Source organism: Linepithema humile, chromosome 6 (genome assembly GCF_040581485.1).
Source record: "Linepithema humile isolate Giens D197 chromosome 6, Lhum_UNIL_v1.0, whole genome shotgun sequence".
Taxonomy (NCBI): domain Eukaryota; kingdom Metazoa; phylum Arthropoda; class Insecta; order Hymenoptera; family Formicidae; genus Linepithema; species Linepithema humile.
Genome location: NC_090133.1, coordinates 27,848,776 through 27,867,622, shown reverse-complemented (window position 1 = coordinate 27,867,622; position 18,847 = coordinate 27,848,776). Strand labels below are relative to the sequence as shown.

The 18,847-nt window shown below is 33.6% G+C and overlaps 3 protein-coding genes across 6 annotated transcripts; 2 read left to right on the top strand and 1 right to left on the bottom strand.

The window, feature by feature from the left end:
• Nucleotides 1-604: 604 nt before the first annotated feature.
• On the top strand, nucleotides 605-4,556 carry LOC105671301 (BRCA1-associated RING domain protein 1-like). Of its 3 annotated transcripts, none has more exons than XM_012365312.2 (9): nucleotides 605-853; nucleotides 1,052-1,240; nucleotides 1,370-1,529; nucleotides 1,696-1,776; nucleotides 1,876-2,072; nucleotides 2,158-2,376; nucleotides 2,444-2,553; nucleotides 3,181-3,549; nucleotides 4,229-4,556. In XM_012365312.2, the coding sequence occupies exons 1-9, from the start codon at nucleotides 783-785 to the stop codon at nucleotides 4,279-4,281; spliced, it is 1,449 nt and encodes a 482-aa protein (XP_012220735.1). In that variant the 5' UTR covers nucleotides 605-782; the 3' UTR covers nucleotides 4,282-4,556. The 3 variants fall into 3 exon arrangements, with proteins under 3 accessions (XP_012220735.1, XP_012220734.1, XP_012220733.1); XM_012365311.2 differs by having other exon boundaries at nucleotides 4,220-4,556; XM_012365310.2 differs by lacking the exon at nucleotides 4,229-4,556 and having other exon boundaries at nucleotides 615-853; nucleotides 3,181-3,802.
• Nucleotides 4,453-15,077, top strand: mas (masquerade). 2 transcript variants are annotated; one of them, XM_012365307.2, is made up of 12 exons: nucleotides 4,453-4,593; nucleotides 5,499-5,653; nucleotides 8,536-8,849; nucleotides 9,108-9,141; nucleotides 9,300-9,787; nucleotides 10,018-10,200; nucleotides 10,329-10,446; nucleotides 10,505-10,678; nucleotides 11,134-11,389; nucleotides 11,484-11,761; nucleotides 12,378-12,532; nucleotides 12,881-15,077. In XM_012365307.2, the coding sequence occupies exons 2-12, from the start codon at nucleotides 5,551-5,553 to the stop codon at nucleotides 13,046-13,048; spliced, it is 2,271 nt and encodes a 756-aa protein (XP_012220730.1). In that variant the 5' UTR covers nucleotides 4,453-4,593; nucleotides 5,499-5,550; the 3' UTR covers nucleotides 13,049-15,077. The 2 variants fall into 2 exon arrangements, with proteins under 2 accessions (XP_012220730.1, XP_067212905.1); XM_067356804.1 differs by lacking the exons at nucleotides 4,453-4,593; nucleotides 5,499-5,653 and adding an exon at nucleotides 6,979-7,679.
• Nucleotides 15,078-15,386: 309 nt separating this feature from the next.
• LOC105671299 (beta-catenin-like protein 1) lies at nucleotides 15,387-18,323 on the bottom strand. The gene is made up of 9 exons (XM_012365309.2): nucleotides 18,085-18,323; nucleotides 17,522-17,904; nucleotides 17,106-17,437; nucleotides 16,766-16,989; nucleotides 16,510-16,692; nucleotides 16,270-16,417; nucleotides 15,984-16,150; nucleotides 15,721-15,904; nucleotides 15,387-15,626 (listed from the first exon to the last, which is right to left on the bottom strand). Exons 1-9 carry the CDS (start codon nucleotides 18,112-18,114, stop codon nucleotides 15,538-15,540), a joined length of 1,740 nt encoding a protein of 579 aa, XP_012220732.1. The 5' UTR covers nucleotides 18,115-18,323; the 3' UTR covers nucleotides 15,387-15,537.
• Between the last annotated feature and the right edge of the window lie 524 nt (nucleotides 18,324-18,847).

Here is an 18,847-nt window from a genome sequence, read left to right as displayed (position 1 = left end):
CTTTTGTCATCATGTGCTCCTATTAACTCCTGAGCTTTGATTTTTGAATCAATGCGAGAATTTGCACACGTGAAAATGATGCTGCGCGATCCCTGATTGATGTATATTTTTAAATCTAAAAGTATACATTAATCAGTAATCGTGTAGAGTCACTTTCGCATGCAAAAACTTTTCGTATGAAATCAAGAATCGAGGCCCCGTTTCTTGAAATTCCGGCTAAAATAGAACGTTTTTGGTCGTTCCGGCAGGTAATTTGAATTTTTCTATATGTTTATTTTCGCTTCTGGGCTGCTTTTGACAGTGTTAGGATGCTCGTAATACTTAAATACTTAATTAAAATGTCTCTTTCAAAATTTTTGAATAGTTTTTTATTGCAAAATTCAAAATACCAATTGTTAAAGAAACTAAAAACAACGTCTTTTTAGGACATTTTTAGAACGTCCTAAAAATGTCTTTCTTAGGTCGTTTTTACGACTCAGTATATCAGTTCTTTACCATTTATATACTAGAGATTTCTCTCGCAATGCCCCAATATGTTCCTACATGCTTCAATTTATAGTATTACGTCATGTATACTATAGATCGGAGCGTATTGAAGCAAGTAGGAGCATAGCGACGCCATCAAACCTCTAGTGCAGAAATGGTAGAGAACACGCATGCGCGCCCAGCCGGGCCCATCTGAGAGCACTGCTTGCCGGTACGCATCAGTACGCATCGTTGTCAACATTGACAGTCACGTTTTTACATTGCTATAAAGACAAGTAAAAAATTACTTTTTTTTAATGGCTAAATACTGGACAAATACTGCTAACGCACTGCAAGATTTTGCAAGCATTCTAGCTTGTGGAAAATGGTAAGTAGAATCGTTTATAAAATTCCTATTGTGATAAGAATATTAAACTATAATAAAGATTGTAGAAAGAGAGTTATTTTGATAGGTTTAAATTATATTTCTAACAATGATTACTTTAAAATTTTTTTTATTTCCAATATATTTATCTTGCTTATGTATTACTGATTATGTAATTAATATCAATATCTTTTTACACAGCCAATCTAAACCAATATCTCCTGTAAGACTTACAAATTGTGGACATTTCTTCTGTCACAATTGTATCAAAAATGCAACAAAATGCATTATGTGTGATATACCAGTACAGCCAAGAGAAATGAATCCTGATTATTTAGTGTCCAATCTCATTCAGAATTGTGATAATATTGCAGAAATAATAAAAAAAAGGTTTGATCAATTTTTTTAAACAATAAAATATATAACACTAATCCTATATAATAATCAACAATATCTATTACTACAGTATCTGTAATTGCTAATTGTATATGTTAATATAAAATTATATTATTATATTAGAGATACGTGGAACAATGCTGCAAGTATATCTAACATATCGTTAGATAACACAGTATCTACGGTAGTTATTACACCAAGAAAGCAATCTAATATACGCAAGAAAAACATAAATAAACCAAATTTCAAAGGAGAAACACTGTTACATGTTGCTTGTTTAAAAGTATGGGTATCAAATATTAATATAATTTCTTCCACTACATAAAATTAAAATAATATTACAACTTATTGTATTTAAATTATCATATTTTAGATATTATGTAAATTGTGAATCAATAATTTATCTCCAAGAAGATTTTACAGTATGATTTTAATGTGATATTTTACAGAAAAATTCTGAAGAAGTTAAACATCTTTTACTAGCTGGTGCAAATCCTAATACAAAAGATTATACTGGTTGGACACCATTGGTGAGAAACACATAACTCAATTATTCTTTCCTTTTTTTATTACAACAATTTTGTTATCTTGAAAAATTGAAATTATTTTATTGCATTGCACAATATCAGCAAGAAATGGTCAGTTTTGGGTATACTGAAATATGTAAGTTACTACTGAATTGTGGAGCGTTGCCTGACATATCAGGTTATAAATGTAGAAGACCTTTACACGAAGCTGTTAAGTGCAATAGAATTGAGGAAGTTAAGTTATTGTTACATCATAATGCTGACAAAAATCTGTGCGATCAAAATGGAAGAAAACCCATGTATGTATGTGGATGATAACTACAAGAAATAATATAGTTTATATAATTTAATTTCTTATACTTTAATTTGATAATGATTATACAGAGATTATTGTAAGTCAGATGAGATACGACAGCTTCTGATGAATAATCCACAACCGATATCTGAGAAAGTATCTGACCTTAATCAATCGTTAGATAAATCATCGCTATGTGCAAAACGTGACAAATTTGTAATTCTCACATCAAATTTGAAACATGAAAATCAGAAATTGCTTGGTCTCATAGCCGCAAAACATAAATTCAAAATTTTGACCACATACAGGTACAACTTTTGCATCTTTTATTCTATTATTTTCACGCACATTATGTAATCAAGTTTTATATTTTAGGCCATCTGTTACACACGTCGTAGTAGAAGCAAATGAGCTAAACATTACAAAATTGACACTTGACGTTTTGTTTGCGATCGTTAATGGAAGTTGGCTTCTTAATAGTGAATGTAAGATGAAATATTATTATGTATTTTTAATGATCCTTTGCGCTTGAAGTGATTTGTTTATTTATTTATTGCTTCTTAACTCTTTTGTTGCGGCGCACTTCACGCGCCAAAAAGCCCTCGCTGTGTGCGGGACAATATTTGCATAAGACTGCCTAAAGCAAGGCAACCCTTCTTTTGTTAATAGAAGAGTTCAGTGATTAAAATTTTCTGGTTTTTAAAAAATTAAAAATATGTTATTATATGGCAACAATGAGAAACAGAGCCTTTGTTTGGATTCCTATACGTTTTCTCTGGTTGAAGGTATGCGGCATCCATAATTTTTTACGCTAAATATATTCGTCATCCGCAACTGAGAAATTACTTTCTGACGATAAATATATTTATCGTCCGCAGCAAAAGGGTTAAGAATTTTAAAATTAAATATCTGTACACAAACGGATATTGCTACACAACATGCGTGCACGTAATATGCATGCATACATGTATGTGTGTATAAATTTTTAAGTATATTTGAACTAAGTATATATGAATATATTTAAAAATTTGAACAATACATACATGCATGCATATACACATTCCTATATATAATAGATACATAGATGAGAAACTTGGGGAATTTGTTTAAAGGGATTCACGTGGCGGAAGATATGGATGATATATCTGACATGGATTTTGAATTATTCGAAGTAAACGGTGTTCCAACTCATGGCATCCCAAAGAAAGCGAGACAGAATAAAGAGTGCTGCGATCCACGTCTCTTCAATAATTGTTTCTTCTATTTTGCTTTACAAGCAAATGTAACTTATCAGATTGGCGATATACGATTAACGAAAGATGATCTGATAAGGCTTGTGAAAGAAGGAGAAGGTACAGTGCTTACCAGAAAACCAGATCCGGAAGACTTGAAACACATGTCGCAAGTAATACCTTTCCACGTCGCAAATGACACGTCTAATCTTTTGTACAAATGCACACATTACGTGATATACATGCCAGGTAAAAATGAACCTCTTATTAAATACAAAATGCCGCATATCAAGAGCCTGCCACTCATGTGGTTAATTGAATGCATAGAGAAATTCACTTTAGTTAATCCGGCTCATCTGGGACTGTCCTAAGTGTTTCAATGAAATATTATTACTATAACTACTTTTCATAAGATTGGGTATAATTAAAAAAATTAGTTCCATATAATTTCTATTAGTTCTACATTTTTATATTATAAATTATTAAATATTTTGTATAGAAATATTATTTTTTTGAGATTTATGTATTTATCCCTTCTAACACTTTGTGAAGAAATTTCTAACAACTTCCTTCACTTTTATCCTTTTTTTTTCCATAACGTGAGATAATCGCAATAGCACTCGTAAATAACGAGCGCTTTAAAACGTAATATATAGATACAAATTAATTTGTAACATAAAACTTTACAGTACATTTGTTTAACATTACATTCAGACAAAATTCCATTAGAAATTTATGCTACAGTCGCGTATGAAAATACGCATTTTGTACAAAGAACGACCAATTCTAAAAGGCAAATATTGTGGGGTATCTCATGTTTCACGGATAAAGTACCGCTAGTCGCATACGCGCGTGTCATGTACATGCGCACACATTTGTATGTGGCAAGCGTGTACATATATTTATTCACTGGTACAAGCATGTGTAGAAACAAAAAGGAGAACGACGGAAGAGAGGCTAGAAAGGAGAACGGGACAGTAAAGGAAAGAGGAAGAAGAGCATAAATCTGGAGGAAAATAGAAAATAAGAACAAGATCCGGGAAGAGAGTATAGGAATCAGAAAAAGTAACAAATACCGAACGAGACTAGGGCACAGACAAAAGATTCGAACATTTCGTATGTTGAGTTATTCAAATAGTTTGGAGCGGAAAATGAAGGATCGGAACTGCTCGATGTTCAATCGCAAGATCCCAGACCATCCAAAATTTTGCTAATGAGAGTTTTTCTTTAAAAGTATACTGCACACGTAAGCACAAGACTTAGACGATCGGATCATCGAAGAAAAGACGACGAGTAAGTATTAAAGATTGTAGAAACCGGTTGCCTGGTTATATTTTTAATATTATTTAATTTAAAACAAGTTTGAATCATGAATGGATTCATCAAAGTGGCAGAACATTACGTTAAAAAGGCCCTTAACTATTAATATCGGCTGAATCTTGTAAGCATTATTTATCTTATAGCGAGAATTTAAATTACTAATTTTGTCCATCATAATGTATTGTAAAAAACAAAAAGTTTCAACTAGCATCATCCGTCGACAATTTTATCCCCTCTAGTATTTACAAAGTTGATCAACTGTGTTTTATATTTATTTCCTCTTTTTTTGTTCGGATACCTTCATACGAAGGTGGAAGATCCGCACACTTTGACCCACAAGCAGTGTAGAGGGGCTAAGTTTTTTGCGCATGCGCAGCGGAAGTGACGGTCCAACAATGACGTACGATGTAGAAAATATAGTGGGCGCGTAAATTCTTGGCGTGCTCAACAAGCAACAAGAGATCGAAACGCTCATAAGAAAGTTAATATTAACATTTGTATAATAAAATAATGAAATCGAACGTTGCAAATGTCACAGGTGATATTTTACAAAATTGTGAAAATTGTTAGACTATTTTATCTGGACCGATTATCGGCATACTTTTTTACTTGCACTAAGTACTTTACTGATATCGTTTTGACTGCGCATGCGCGAAAAATCCGGCCCGTCTACAACATTGCCTACAAGTAGGCCCTGATCTCCCGGCCAGTTTCAATGAAACAAGCCAAAGTAGATGATGTGGATCTGCATGATACAAAATTTCGAATATTGCTGAACTCTCGCGGTGAAGGGGGGCAATTTGATATACACGGTCGAAATCGCGCGTGGGACCATAGTGCATCGATTAAAAAATATTAAAAAATTTTTTTTTCCTTAGCAAAATATTCTTAATCGAAGAAACAGAAAGTAGGACGACAGGGAGACCAAAGATGATACTGAAAGCCGCCCCTGGGGGCATTGTCCTTCTACTTCTGCTCGCTGGATCAGTCGGGGGGCAGGATGATGATTCCTTGGCTAGCACTTTCCTATCAGGTAAGAATCATATTTCGGATATCGATTATTGGGGATCTGAAAAATAAGAATATCGTTAAATATTATTCTCGCGCGAGTTTTTGTAAAGAAAAATGCTTTATATGAAATTCGTAAGAAAGTGACGGAGCTCACGCTTGAATTAAGATCAGTATTTTTTTTATCAAAATGTCGGATTAAAAACTATTATTTGATATGCCGTTAAATGTATTCGGGTATATTAAATAGTACCACACAAAATTGCTCATATCCAATTAATTAAAAATTGATCGCGAGTAGCGGAATTGACATAATGTATATTTCCGGTTGTGCTATTTAAAATTTATAACGGTATTATGTTTTCCAATTTTTCTTTACTTCTTGAATTGCTTTTGTTATTATTTATTTGGAGAACAGTATAATATCTTCGAAAGAATTACGAATATTTTTTACATGTATTTAAATCGGTACATATTGTACACAGCTAATTGTATGTAAAGTTGCGGATCGGAGCAATTTGGAGCATACGCGCGCATTATATCTAAATATTTATATATCATGACTTAAAACTATCGGCGTTTTCGACTGAGCAACGTGCTTTTCGCAGTACAATGTACTGAAAATACGCAGTAAGTAACCCGGATAGCCATTCATTGATAAAAAGATGAAAAATTATGCACTGAAATGCGAAAACTTAGATCATGTTCGAGCGATGTTTTATTACACGAGAAATACATTGAGGAACAAATATAAGACTTATCATTTAGTTAGTTTTTAATAAACTAATATCTTAATAAATAATAAAAGAAAAATATTACGAGTCAAACATGAGTTTACGGTAAATTACGATTAATCGTTCTCGGATCGATTTAAGATTGTTCAGTCAAAAACTCTATAATTTGACATCTTTTTAACATCGTGACAAGTTTTTTTTTACAACGATCGCAGGCAAATAAACAGGCGAGATTACAATTTCTTATAAACTGATAATTATACATTTAGAGTGAATAAACGCAAAAATAATATTAAACTTTATAAAAGTCGATTATTCTTGTGATAAGAATACACGCACACAAAATCCAATAATTTGAATTTTTTGCTATTTTATTTTGTGCTGTGAGTCATTTTGAAAATCTTGTATTTTAATAATTGGGCGAAAGCGAAAGATAAATAATTCTATTTCTAGTATACAAAGTTAGCATCTTAAAATTGATTACACCAATTTTATTGCTTTGCAATCGAAGAAAATATTTAAACATTATAATTGTATTAAATGAGAGTCATTAGATTATATACATTCTGCATTAAATGCATCATATGTTAATAGGACATCACTGATATCATTTGGAACAGAATCATAGTTTTTAAATGAGAAGCATTTAAAGCTTACCAATCAGAGTGATCCAAATTCGCGCGCTCAGGCACGGTACGTCGCGTGGTAATGAGAGTACCTTTAGACATATGACAGCATTGACAGCTCGATACTTATTGAATTGTAACATCAATATTTTGTAATATTTTTATTATTTTTATGAACACGTACGACAAAGTAATTAACCGCGCATAACTGAATCAATGAAAAGCATTTTCCATATTATTGTACGCAAAAAGTATATTTAAAAGCAGAACGTGGAACGTTTAAGGCTTATTACTACAGGAATCTATATTGTGACTAAACTGCTAACTCGGCCAAATATATAGTCACCGTATAATTAGTATGTTCACTTGCATCGGCATCTTTGATCTTTTTTTTTTTCAATTACAACCGCCGCCATTTGATATAAAAGCCAGTGTCGCATTGTTACAATTAGAGGGTCCAATTATTCATTATTATCCGAAATCAAGTCGCGCGTTAGACGAAACGCATATGACAGTCACATATACATAGTCCGAGTCAAGTTGCTCATTAACTACCGTTATGTTTGTTTGGTCCGTTATGCCTACCAAAGCGAAGCCAGCCAAGGGAGTTGTATTATTCGTGTAAATTTCTTAGCCGCGCTCACGCCGAATTGCGACACTTAATTTTCATAAAACATTGATTTTGAAAATGGTGAGGGTGCAATTTAATACTATAAATTTATAGAGAGTTAAATCGGAGTATTCAAATTAAAACAAGGTATTATTTTTATTCTGATCTGGATGCCGATGTAAAATCATAGGCAAATGTGGAAATATTGTATCTCTATTTCTGAAATCAAAGCCTCGTACGAAGAAAAATTTATTCCTAAATTTTAACTTATTTTTGTTAAGGAATCTTATATCTATATGTAGCGCATTTATCGACGCATTTTGTATAATTATTTAGCTATAATATAATATTGTTGTAATCAATTTGGCATTGGTTTGTTAGCTGTTAATCGCAGTTTCAACTCGATAAAAGGAAATAATCAGAGAAAGTGAACAAAAAATGACGCTTTCCGCTTCTCTTTTATGACAAATTATTTTCAGAATTTGGTAAAAATAAAAACCGAATTCAATGTATAAGTGCAAAAACTGGATTCCTGAATCGTTACGGTTGTGATCTTCCTTCTGAATAATTATCAATATTAAATTTAGTCATCTTGGACCACTTTATAAAGTATTCATCAATTAAATTATGCATGCAGGAATTCCTGCTGTTCATTGACATTGATGGTGCTCGTTCAGTGGTGCTTCACTCAAGCAATATACAGCTATATTTAAAAACTAAAAAAAATCCTGAAGATCCGATAAAAATTTTCCAGTTTTTTTTTATGCTTTTCTCTGAAGCTGCACGCAATTTGTAATTTGGGTTTACATCATTTCTGGATGGATTAAAAAGTTTCTTCTCGACTAATCTCAGTCAAATTAAAATTATATTATTTTTATTATCAGCAATAACTGAAAATGAGTTGTTAATTGTAAGTATTACGCGTGATTGTGCGCAGGTTTCTTAAACTCTTTAACGAGCACGGCGAAAATCGCTGATTGTCCGGGGGTGTGTGTGCACGCGTTGGCGACGTTGATGTGCGACGACGTCTTGGAAGATGTGCAGTGCCCCACAGCCAGTATGCGATGCTGTCTGCAGGATCCAGTGAACGGCACCAGCTCGTTCGCCGAAAACGCCGTCGAGGACGAAGGACCGACCACCATCGAATCTACAACAGCAGACAAGACCACCACGATTTCTACGGTGACACCTGCGACAACCGCCACAACGCTCAGTACATCGACTTCCTCCACTTTGACAAAAACTACACCTGTAAGTTCAAATTGGACATTGGAGAAAATAATCTAGATTAATATGTGAAAGATGTGTTTTAGAACTCTATTATTGCTAGATGGTAAAAGATGTATCATTGTCACTGCGATGAGTTGTAACTCGGATTATAAAAATATTTTTGACGGGAAATAAGATTAATTTTTCTACCCAAATCAAAGCTTTTGACACATCAATGACATATATTTTTCTTGCGTGTGATTGCTATGTCGTTATACTTATGTTCTTTTTGTTTTGCAGGAAAGTTATAATGAAACGAGCGAGAAATCGTCCAGTACGTAAAGTATATTTCTATTTTAATATTAATGTGTCTCTTTTAGTTACGTAACGTTGTAAAATTTATTTTAATTTATATCATGCTTTCGGAAATGTTCAAATCTTGCATGCGTCCGATTGATAATCGATTATTAAACAGACAACGCTTATTTTCAGCGAAAGTTTGTTCGGGCATATGCATGGCTGAAAGAATTGCCAATTATTGCGATGCTGTGCTGATGATAGATACTCTCTGCAAGCCGAGCTACAAATGTTGCGTGTCCAGGGACGCCTTTGGAGATTTTCCCCCGCCTGAGCTGCTGGTGATCGACCGCACAAACTCGTCTCGTTACGATGAGAAAAATGGCGACGGAACTTTTAACAAGATCTCATCTCCGTCGACAACTATGCGACCCAACACATCGTTGTCAACAAACGTCTCGACGATTGTAATTGCGACGACAGTAACAACTACAATGCTGCCGTCAATTACAACGACAACGAGATCTAACCCGGCGCCTCTGAAACCGTGTAAAGGACAATGCAAGAGCGATCTGTCCGCTTTCTTTTGTGATAACATAGACAGCGACGCGGATTGTCCCGCTGAGGGATCTGTATTGACCATTTGTTGCATTAATGAACCACCGCCGCCGCCACAAAAAGTGGTAAAGAAATTTTATATTCAATGCACAAATCTCTCAATTGCCCAAGGAACACGTTGTAGTCAAAATGACATCATTTTGACATCAAAACTACTAGTTTTGATGTAGTTTTGATGTAGTTTTGATGTCAAAATGATGTCATTTTGACTACAATGTGTTCCTTGGGTGCTTCTAAATTATCTTAAAGTTATTTGTAGTAGCGTAAAATGTGTAAGCTCCATTATTTTGCTTAGGAGACGACGACGACGATTCGACCAGCTACAAAGGCTCCGCAATCAAAATTATCGCCGTGCCCCGGCTTTTGCTTATTGACAATTATGGCAGCTTTTTGCGAGCGGCCGAATGCAATCATAGCAAAAACATCGTCTTGCCAATCTGGTTATATCTGTTGTGATAATACAAAGAGTTCGCAGCAGGTAATTAATTATCAGCCAGCAGATTAAAGATTTCATTAAGATCCTAGATTATCAGTTCAATCTGCAAGAAATCTTTTCGCAAAAATATCATACACTTTGATGTAACACTGATTTTTTTTATTATTTAGACGCGACCAAAACCGAAGCCCACTGCGCGATTGCCGACAACCGTCTCATTGCCGCCCGATCCACGTCCGGAATGCCCCGGTTCTTGCATCGTATCTTACTTATCGTTCACCTGTTTCAGTAAGTAAGCTCTAAAAGCGGGAATCAAGCACAGATAATGCAATGCGTACGTTCGTAGGAAACGCTGAACTGACGAGCATCTTCAAATGCAAGAAGCAGGGACATCAGTGCTGTGCACCGAAGTCTCTGATAAGAGAATTTCACGGAGGGAATTCCACAGAACCGGTTCTGACCAACAGGAACGACACATTCTATGTCACTTCCCGACCTTACACTACTCCGACATCAATCTGTAAGTATTGATAACAAAAAGGAACAACAGAAAAAGACTACAAAAAAGCGCAGGTGTCAAGGCGTAAAAATTTTACTATAAATTGCATCCGCCGTGAACTCTTTCCTTGATTGGCTGGGTCGAGCTTCTTGTATACAATTGAGTTATGTTACTCTGGCGAGTCGTTGCCGATATTTATGCATGATTACAATTACATACCGATTACAATCCTAGACTGAAGGGGGTTAAAAAATTGAAACATTTTTGCAGTATTATTCTGCATTGATTTGTGATAAAATTTTTGCGCCTCGACATTCTGTGCTTATAGTTGGTTTTTTTACTATTGTAGAACCTCGTATATTAATCTGTAAGTAATTTAAAAATATTAATAATTAGAAGACTAAAGCTATGAAAATTGAAGATTTTCAAAGAAATAGATATTACTAGTTTATAGTAAAGAATCGTCAATTTTATAGATGAAACAACAACGGCCATCTCCACCACGAATAGTCCAGTGTACAATAAATATGTTTGTGGCGTGAAGGGAACCTCTCGCGGTCCGATTCAGGCGCGAAGTTCCACGAGAATTGCACGCGTAGTGGGAGGTGAGGATGCGGACGCCAACGAATGGTGCTGGCAGGTCGCTCTGATAAATTCCCTCAATCAGTATCTATGTGGAGGCGCGTTGATAGGGACACAGTGGGTTTTAACTGCAGCACACTGCGTCACGAAGTAAGTTAATTACACTTGTTGCACGTAAGACCTCGCACATTGCAAGCAGTGAATTGGAGACTTGAGAAAAGTACAAAGAAACGTTTGTCCCCAGCATTGTAAGATCCGGCGACGCAATCTACGTGAGGGTGGGCGATCACGATCTGACTCGCAAATACGGAAGCCCCGGCGCCCAAACCTTACGCGTCGCGACAACGTACATACATCACAATCACAATAGTCAGACGCTCGATAACGATATTGCTTTACTGAAGCTTCACGGCCAGGCGGAGCTGAAGGATGGCGTTTGCCTGGTTTGCTTGCCGGCACGAGGTGTCAGTCACACCGCTGGCAAAAGATGTACAGTTACTGGTTATGGATACATGGGAGAAGGTGCATATACTTGTCATGTCGCATATGTTTTGCACGGAGAAAGTTTTATGACATGGCAGCGAATCATAAGAGGAATTGATAAGTTTAAATGCTATGGCCATTGTGCGAAAAACGTAGTAAACATTTTTATACTTTCTTCACGGTCCGTGGCTACTGCTGTGCATAGTAATTTTTTATATAAAATTTTCTCCGTGTTGTGCTAGAAACAATTATATTGTAAAATATACATTCTTTTATTATCTGGAAAAGAAAATTAATTTTCTATAGTTTTGGCGCGCTAAATCTAAATTCTGTCTTATAAAATAACACATCAGGATTTTGAGAAAATGTCAAAAACAATGATTTTTAAATATTTTTAATGGTATACCAAAACATTTTTTTCAAATAATTATACTATTCTTGATGAAAAAATATCTGCAACTAACTATGCTAATTAAATTACGTTAAAATACCAACTACAAAAATTCCTTTTTTTCTGTAACTATTAGTTTTTCGAATTTAGCGCATAAATACTACGAAAAATTATTCTTTTTTTTTACGAAACAACAAATTCATGCAAGTATTATCACAATATATGCCATTATTATGGAACAACATGCATATCGATGTTTTACAGCTGGTCCTATACCTCTTCGAGTACGCGAAGCGGAGATACCCATTGTCAGTGATGCTGAATGCATACGAAAAGTGAACGCGGTAACGGAGAAGATCTTTATTCTACCAGCTAGCAGTTTTTGCGCCGGCGGCGAGCAGGGAAATGACGCTTGTCAGGTATATTTACTTTTATATAATATTCAAAATGATCTGCGTTTTAATGATATTTCTAATATTTTTCAAGATATTTTTTTTCTTCTAATTTTTATGAATAGACAATTTTTAAAGAAACCTTAAAGTTATCTTTTGACAGCATTTAATTTAAACTGATTGGAAATCATTTACGTACTATATTTTTTTGAATAGTTTTATTGAATTTTTGAATATTTTTTATTGCGTCATATATTCAAGACTTATTAATATTAGAATATAATTGCTTGACAATTGGTTTTTGATGTTAAGTTTCTCTTTGAAGATGTTTTATGCAATGAAAAATTGATTAAATTACTTTTGTTGATACTCTAGGGCGACGGTGGAGGTCCCTTGGTATGCCAAGACGACGGCTTCTATGAATTGGCTGGATTGGTCTCCTGGGGATTCGGCTGCGGTCGCCAAAATGTGCCAGGCGTCTATGTAAAAGTCTCTTCATATATCGGCTGGATAAATCAGATCATATCGGTGAATAATCTATAGCACATCTAAGATAGAATACATCTAAGATATTTATTTATTGATGAAACGCTGTAGTATCTTCGTGCATTTGATGATATTTAATATACTATGCTACACATTAGAGATATAGCATAGCAAAAAATCATAAACAATCATAGAAAGATCATCGAAAATCATGATACAGATAGATCATTTCTTAGCTATATACAGGATATCCCAGACTTAATGTACTAATTGATGATTCACTTTTGATGTTCTTATTCCACTTTTAAAATAATATGGTAAAATAATAAGAATCGATCTAAAAAATATAGTTGCAGTAAAAAAAACAGTTGTGTATGTATTGATGCAACTGTGTACAAAAAATAGTTATGTATTTTTATGCATAAAGGTAGTAAAGTCATCGAAAAGAGAATATTTTACTCTAATGTTTTATATGATGTTAAAATATACTTCTAAATAAAATATGAAGTATCTCGTGAAGTATTCACTTTTCGAAAATTTTATTTAAAAAATTTGATACACGTGACGAAAAAATCGAATCATGTGAAGAACACCATATAGTTTTATTTTAAAAATTGAAGAAAATCTTAAATTGTTGAAAGCATCTCTACGTAAAGCAAAATTATATTGATTCTAAGATGATTCTTTCGATATAGATAAGTTTAATTTAAAATATGTTTCTCACTTAATTTTCGCCGTTTAAAATAGGACATCCTGTATATAGTAAACTATGTGCAAACACTCAATTTGTATAGAACAATATACTTATAGAATATAGGAATTTATCTTTTTTATGCATATGCAAAAGCAAAATCGGTGTGTGTATGTGTGTGTGTGTTGTGAGTGTGAGTGTGTGTCGAAAAACACACAAAAGCGGTACTAGAAATATTTTTTCTAATAAAATGGCGTGTGTAAGTAGTATTTATTATGTGTTTTGGTGGTAAATGGGGTAAACTACAAACACAATGAATAAAGTTTTATTCATATGTGTATGACAAGTTTCCTTTTTATTGTTTTTTTGCGCAAGTTATTTGATACTGTTTACGACTTACCGATTTTTGAGAGCATACACATTGTTAATTAGACACTTTGACATATTTTTCTATTTTCATGAAATGTGCCATCAAATGTGTATATTTTGTTGTTCAGAAAACAAAGATGTTTTTTTTTATGTAACATATGCTTTAAAGAAAAAGAAAATAATACTACATTGATCATTGTTGATTAATTAATAGTAAGCGAGATTTATGTGTATGTGTTACTTGTTTATGTTAAATCGTGTAACGTAGATAAGTCAATTTAATACGCACATTGTTCATCGTCAATTTCACGCATTTTTCCAAGTCGCAATTAAAATGAATAATATTAATTTATTCTTATATAACCGATAATTTTCTAATAAGAATTTATTATAAGTGAAGCGATGTTATAGCGATAAGTTGCACGTACAAGACATTAACTATCGATTGTTACTTGATTTTATTTATTTGTAAAATTGTTTTTATGTTTCTCCTGACTATTTTGAAACTTATATTTATTCTGAGGGGGGGAATTCCGAATATATATACTCTTTTGTTTTGTATATTATCTGTTATTCATAAATTGTCTGCTACACAGTAATTCCTGGATAAGAATTACATTTTTTAAATCATTTAAAAGTAGAAAGATTATCTTCCCATATTTCAGTCCAGCGAGACAGTTTTTTTAATATTTGATTTTCATTGCTCTGTAATTACTTTTGTTCCCATTCATATATTATCTCATCCATCAAGAGCAAGAAGACTTGTAAAATAATTTTTGAAAGATAAAAAGGATAAGAATAAGGATCCTGTTGTCGGCCGGTCAAATAACATAATCTTATCCAAGAACTGCTAAATGCGTATTTAGGATCTTTGTTGTCGAATCCATGTATTAGTAGACTGTACACATCTTTTCATATCAAATTTAGTAATTAAGTGTACTAACTGCGTATAGTTGAATATTTATATTGTAAATTCTTTAATTAATTTAATTTCTTTGTAATTCTGACTAAACAATGTTAAAATATTGTATATTTCTTTTTAATCTCCATTCTTATTTTTAATAGGATATGCGCAAAATGAAAGTATTTTAATGCGCACAGCGATATTTGAACATTTACGTTCAAGAACACAACGAATGCGCAAATATTGAGTACAATAATTGTCTATGATTGTGTGTAATGTATACCATTATCAATTAAATTTGTTTTTTCTAAAGACGACCATTCAACCATTATAGTCGAGTTTTTACGTCAATTGTTACATTGATTGTTTGATATCAATATATTACATTTGTATTAAATTGATTTGTTGTTAATCCTGTAAACGGTAGCGCATTTTTTGTAAAAATCGAGCAAATCAAGTTTTATTGAGATCTTTAATACATCTTTTCTTTTTTATTCCATTACACTACTTAATGATATAAGATCATTGAATCTTACCATAATTTGTAAGACTACGTTTCAGCATCAATATAGAATGTACATATCAAAATTTGTCGATCAATTGCAAGATATGCTGTTGCTCTGCTTCCTTCCATTCTGTATCACCAGCATCACCTAAATTACCAGCGTATTCTGGTTTTCAGAAAATAGAAAATTCAGAAAATAATCACTCTTAATGATATAGTTTTGATCAAATCTATCGTTCTATACAATGACCATAATTTACCTCTCATAATGTGTCGAATTGTTTTAAGAGATGCTCTTCTCTGTGCCAAAATTCTCGTCACTCGCTGTTTAACTGCAGATGGACAGCCGGTACAAGCTTCCAAAAGTACATAATCTATTAATTGTAAAATAAATAATCCGCCATCTAATCTTCTTAAATAGGACTCTTCCTCATCTTCATCTTCCTTGTAACAAAAATAAATAAAAGAGTGAATAAGCTTTTTTCTTCTTTTTTCAATAAAATGTTTTCCATTATATACCTACCTTTCCATTCTTTTCCACTTCCTCCACTTTTTCCAGATATTTAAAGTGTAATTCCATTAATCGATCCACTTTCTCATAATCATTCTCTGTAAATTTACTGAGCAATCTTTGCCGCTGTTGTCCTTTACAGTTTCTCAACATGCTTGCTATGATTGAAATCACATGTTCTGTGAAATAATTTCTTTATTATTGTAATAATTCAGGTTTGCTAAGGTATCTAGTGATAATATTATTGTTGTGTGTAATATGCATCTCAAAATTATAGGCAACAATTTATGAATAATACCTTCATGTTCTTCTGCAGTAAGCATTTTTTTTCTATTTTTGGTCGGGGTTTTCATAAATAGTGGAAATATAGTTCGCAATCCAAGGATATCTACAAATTTGCTGCAATTATCTTTTCCATCCGGACCATTCATAGCATGATCCAAAACCTGTGATTAATCACAGTAATTTGTAGAAACATTATTATGTGAGTAATATTCTACAAATAGAATAGACAGAACTCAGTCTAATCTTAACCTACTTTGAGAGATCCATTTCGTGACATTTTTTTCTCTCGTAACATCAAGTTCATAAGTTGGAGGCCTTCGCCACGTAGAAATCTGTCACGATTTACAGTAGCCATCAAGCTTGAGCACAAAACGTTAAATAAGTTTTCCATCATCTCTTGTTCCTCTGCGGTCTGTGGATCATGTCTCTTGTAATACTGCAATAATATCAAACTTTGAAATAATTCTGTAGCATTGCATACAAAAATTTGCAAAAACAAAAACACATACAGCTAATTGTTGCAGCAAAACGTCAATTCCATCTAAATCACCCAGAAGAAGTCTATTCTCCGGCGTATGTTGCAAAAGTATAGACAAGAGTTCACTGGCGTAAAGTTTATTTGCATCAAAAGGTGTTTTTGCCTTGATTCGACGCAATAACCATTGCATCAGACCTTGTTTTCCTGCGTCTGAGCATAATTCCGGTCTGAACTCCAGAAGATTTTCAAAAATTGCTAAAAATTATAATTGTATGATTAGATAAAATTATATAGCATTTTAAGAGACGGGTTTTATACCATTTTAAAGTGAGGGCCAATAAATGACATTTTTACATTTGTTAAATAATTACCAAGTGTATTAAAAACACCATCACTCTCTTCTTTGATTACTTCGTCAAGCCTTTCGAGATTTTGTACTAGAAGAGCGCAAACTTGTTGTTCTAATAAAGCATCAATGAGTGTATCTGCACCTTCTTGACTTTCGTGTAATATATCTACATCAGTCAATTCTTGCAAAAGATCCACCACACCGACTGCTACATCGGTGTTTTCGTGAGATAATAATTCCAGCAAAGAAGGTACAGCGCCTAAGTCTACCATCAATTGATATAGATCTGGATTAGTTGCTATAATATGAAGCTCTTGCAGCGTTTCGTGTAATTCAACCTCAGATTCCATAAATCTGCCAAAGACCAAAATATAAAAATAATTAAACATTTTAATAATTAAAGATTTTTGTCTAATTAGCTTTCATATATTTACACACTTCTCTGGTTGATCTGGAAACTTTACTCTCATTTCCTGATTTCTGAGAGCTCTTTTCTCGAATAAAAGAATCATACGTTTAAGTGTTGCTTCATCCAGTGCTTCAATTTCTGCAGCTTCCGTTTCTACATATTTTAAAATATCTTGTTTCTCTTTTTCGGTTAATTGTGGTTCTACGACTTCATTAGTTGATGAAGGTACAGCAGCTACTCTGACAGGTGTTGCAGGTTCGCTGTCCCTTGATGATAATGTTTCGGGTTCCTTGGGTTGTCGTTGACGTGGGTGATACGGTGTTTTTATTACTCTCTTTGGTTTTTTCGCACTCTCCCACTCATCCTCATCATCATCTTCTCCTGCCACCGGTCGTTTTGGTGTATTTGGAGGCTGTGAATATTATTACCAGATAGTTTTCTTATCAATTGCGACAAACAAAGATATAACTCGGGGGATCGAGATCATAAAGATTATTATGAATCGAAAAACATGATAAAAATGAGGTTAAATTAAAATGTATAGCTTGAATATATTGCAATTAAATTATTCTACAAAAATTCTAATACATACTTTATAAGATAACAATTCTCCGATGTCCATTTCGCCAAAAATAGATTGTTGTTTCAAAAATTACAAACGGAATTATATATAAGTTAGATACAGGTTTGTGTCACTCAACGCGCAAACCAACATACTGTATGTCATAACAGCGGTGACGCCAGATTTGAGACGCAGTCAGCAAGCAGCACGAGGAAGAAATACTGTACTCATGCGAAAGCCACGTATATGAGCTTCGCGCTTCGGCTAGCTTCCTAAAAAAAAACATCTTAAAAAATACATCTTTATGTCCTAAAAATATCCTAAAAAATTTGTTTTTTAATTTCTTTAACAATTGACATTTTAAATTTTGCAATAAAAAACTATTCAAAAATTTTAAAAGAGGCGTTTTTTAATTATTTAAGTATTTTACAACACTGTTCACCATCCTAACACTGTCAAAAGTAGCCCAGAAGCGAAAATAAGCATGTAGAAAAATTCAAATTACCCACTGGAAACGCTGCCAGGAACGTTGCTAGGAACGCTCCATTTTAGCCGAGATTTCGAGAAATTAACAGGAAGTTAACAGGAGCACATGATGACACAAGAGCTCACTCGGCGCAGTGCCAGCTTTTGGTCAGCAGTTGCAACGTGACGAAATGATGACCACTGATGGTAAAGTGCTCTCGTCATTACCATAGCTAACCAAAAAAAAATTTACCTCTTCTGGATCCGTGGTTTCTAATAACATGCAACCCTGTTCGATCCACCACTTGTTAGCATGGAATACCGATTG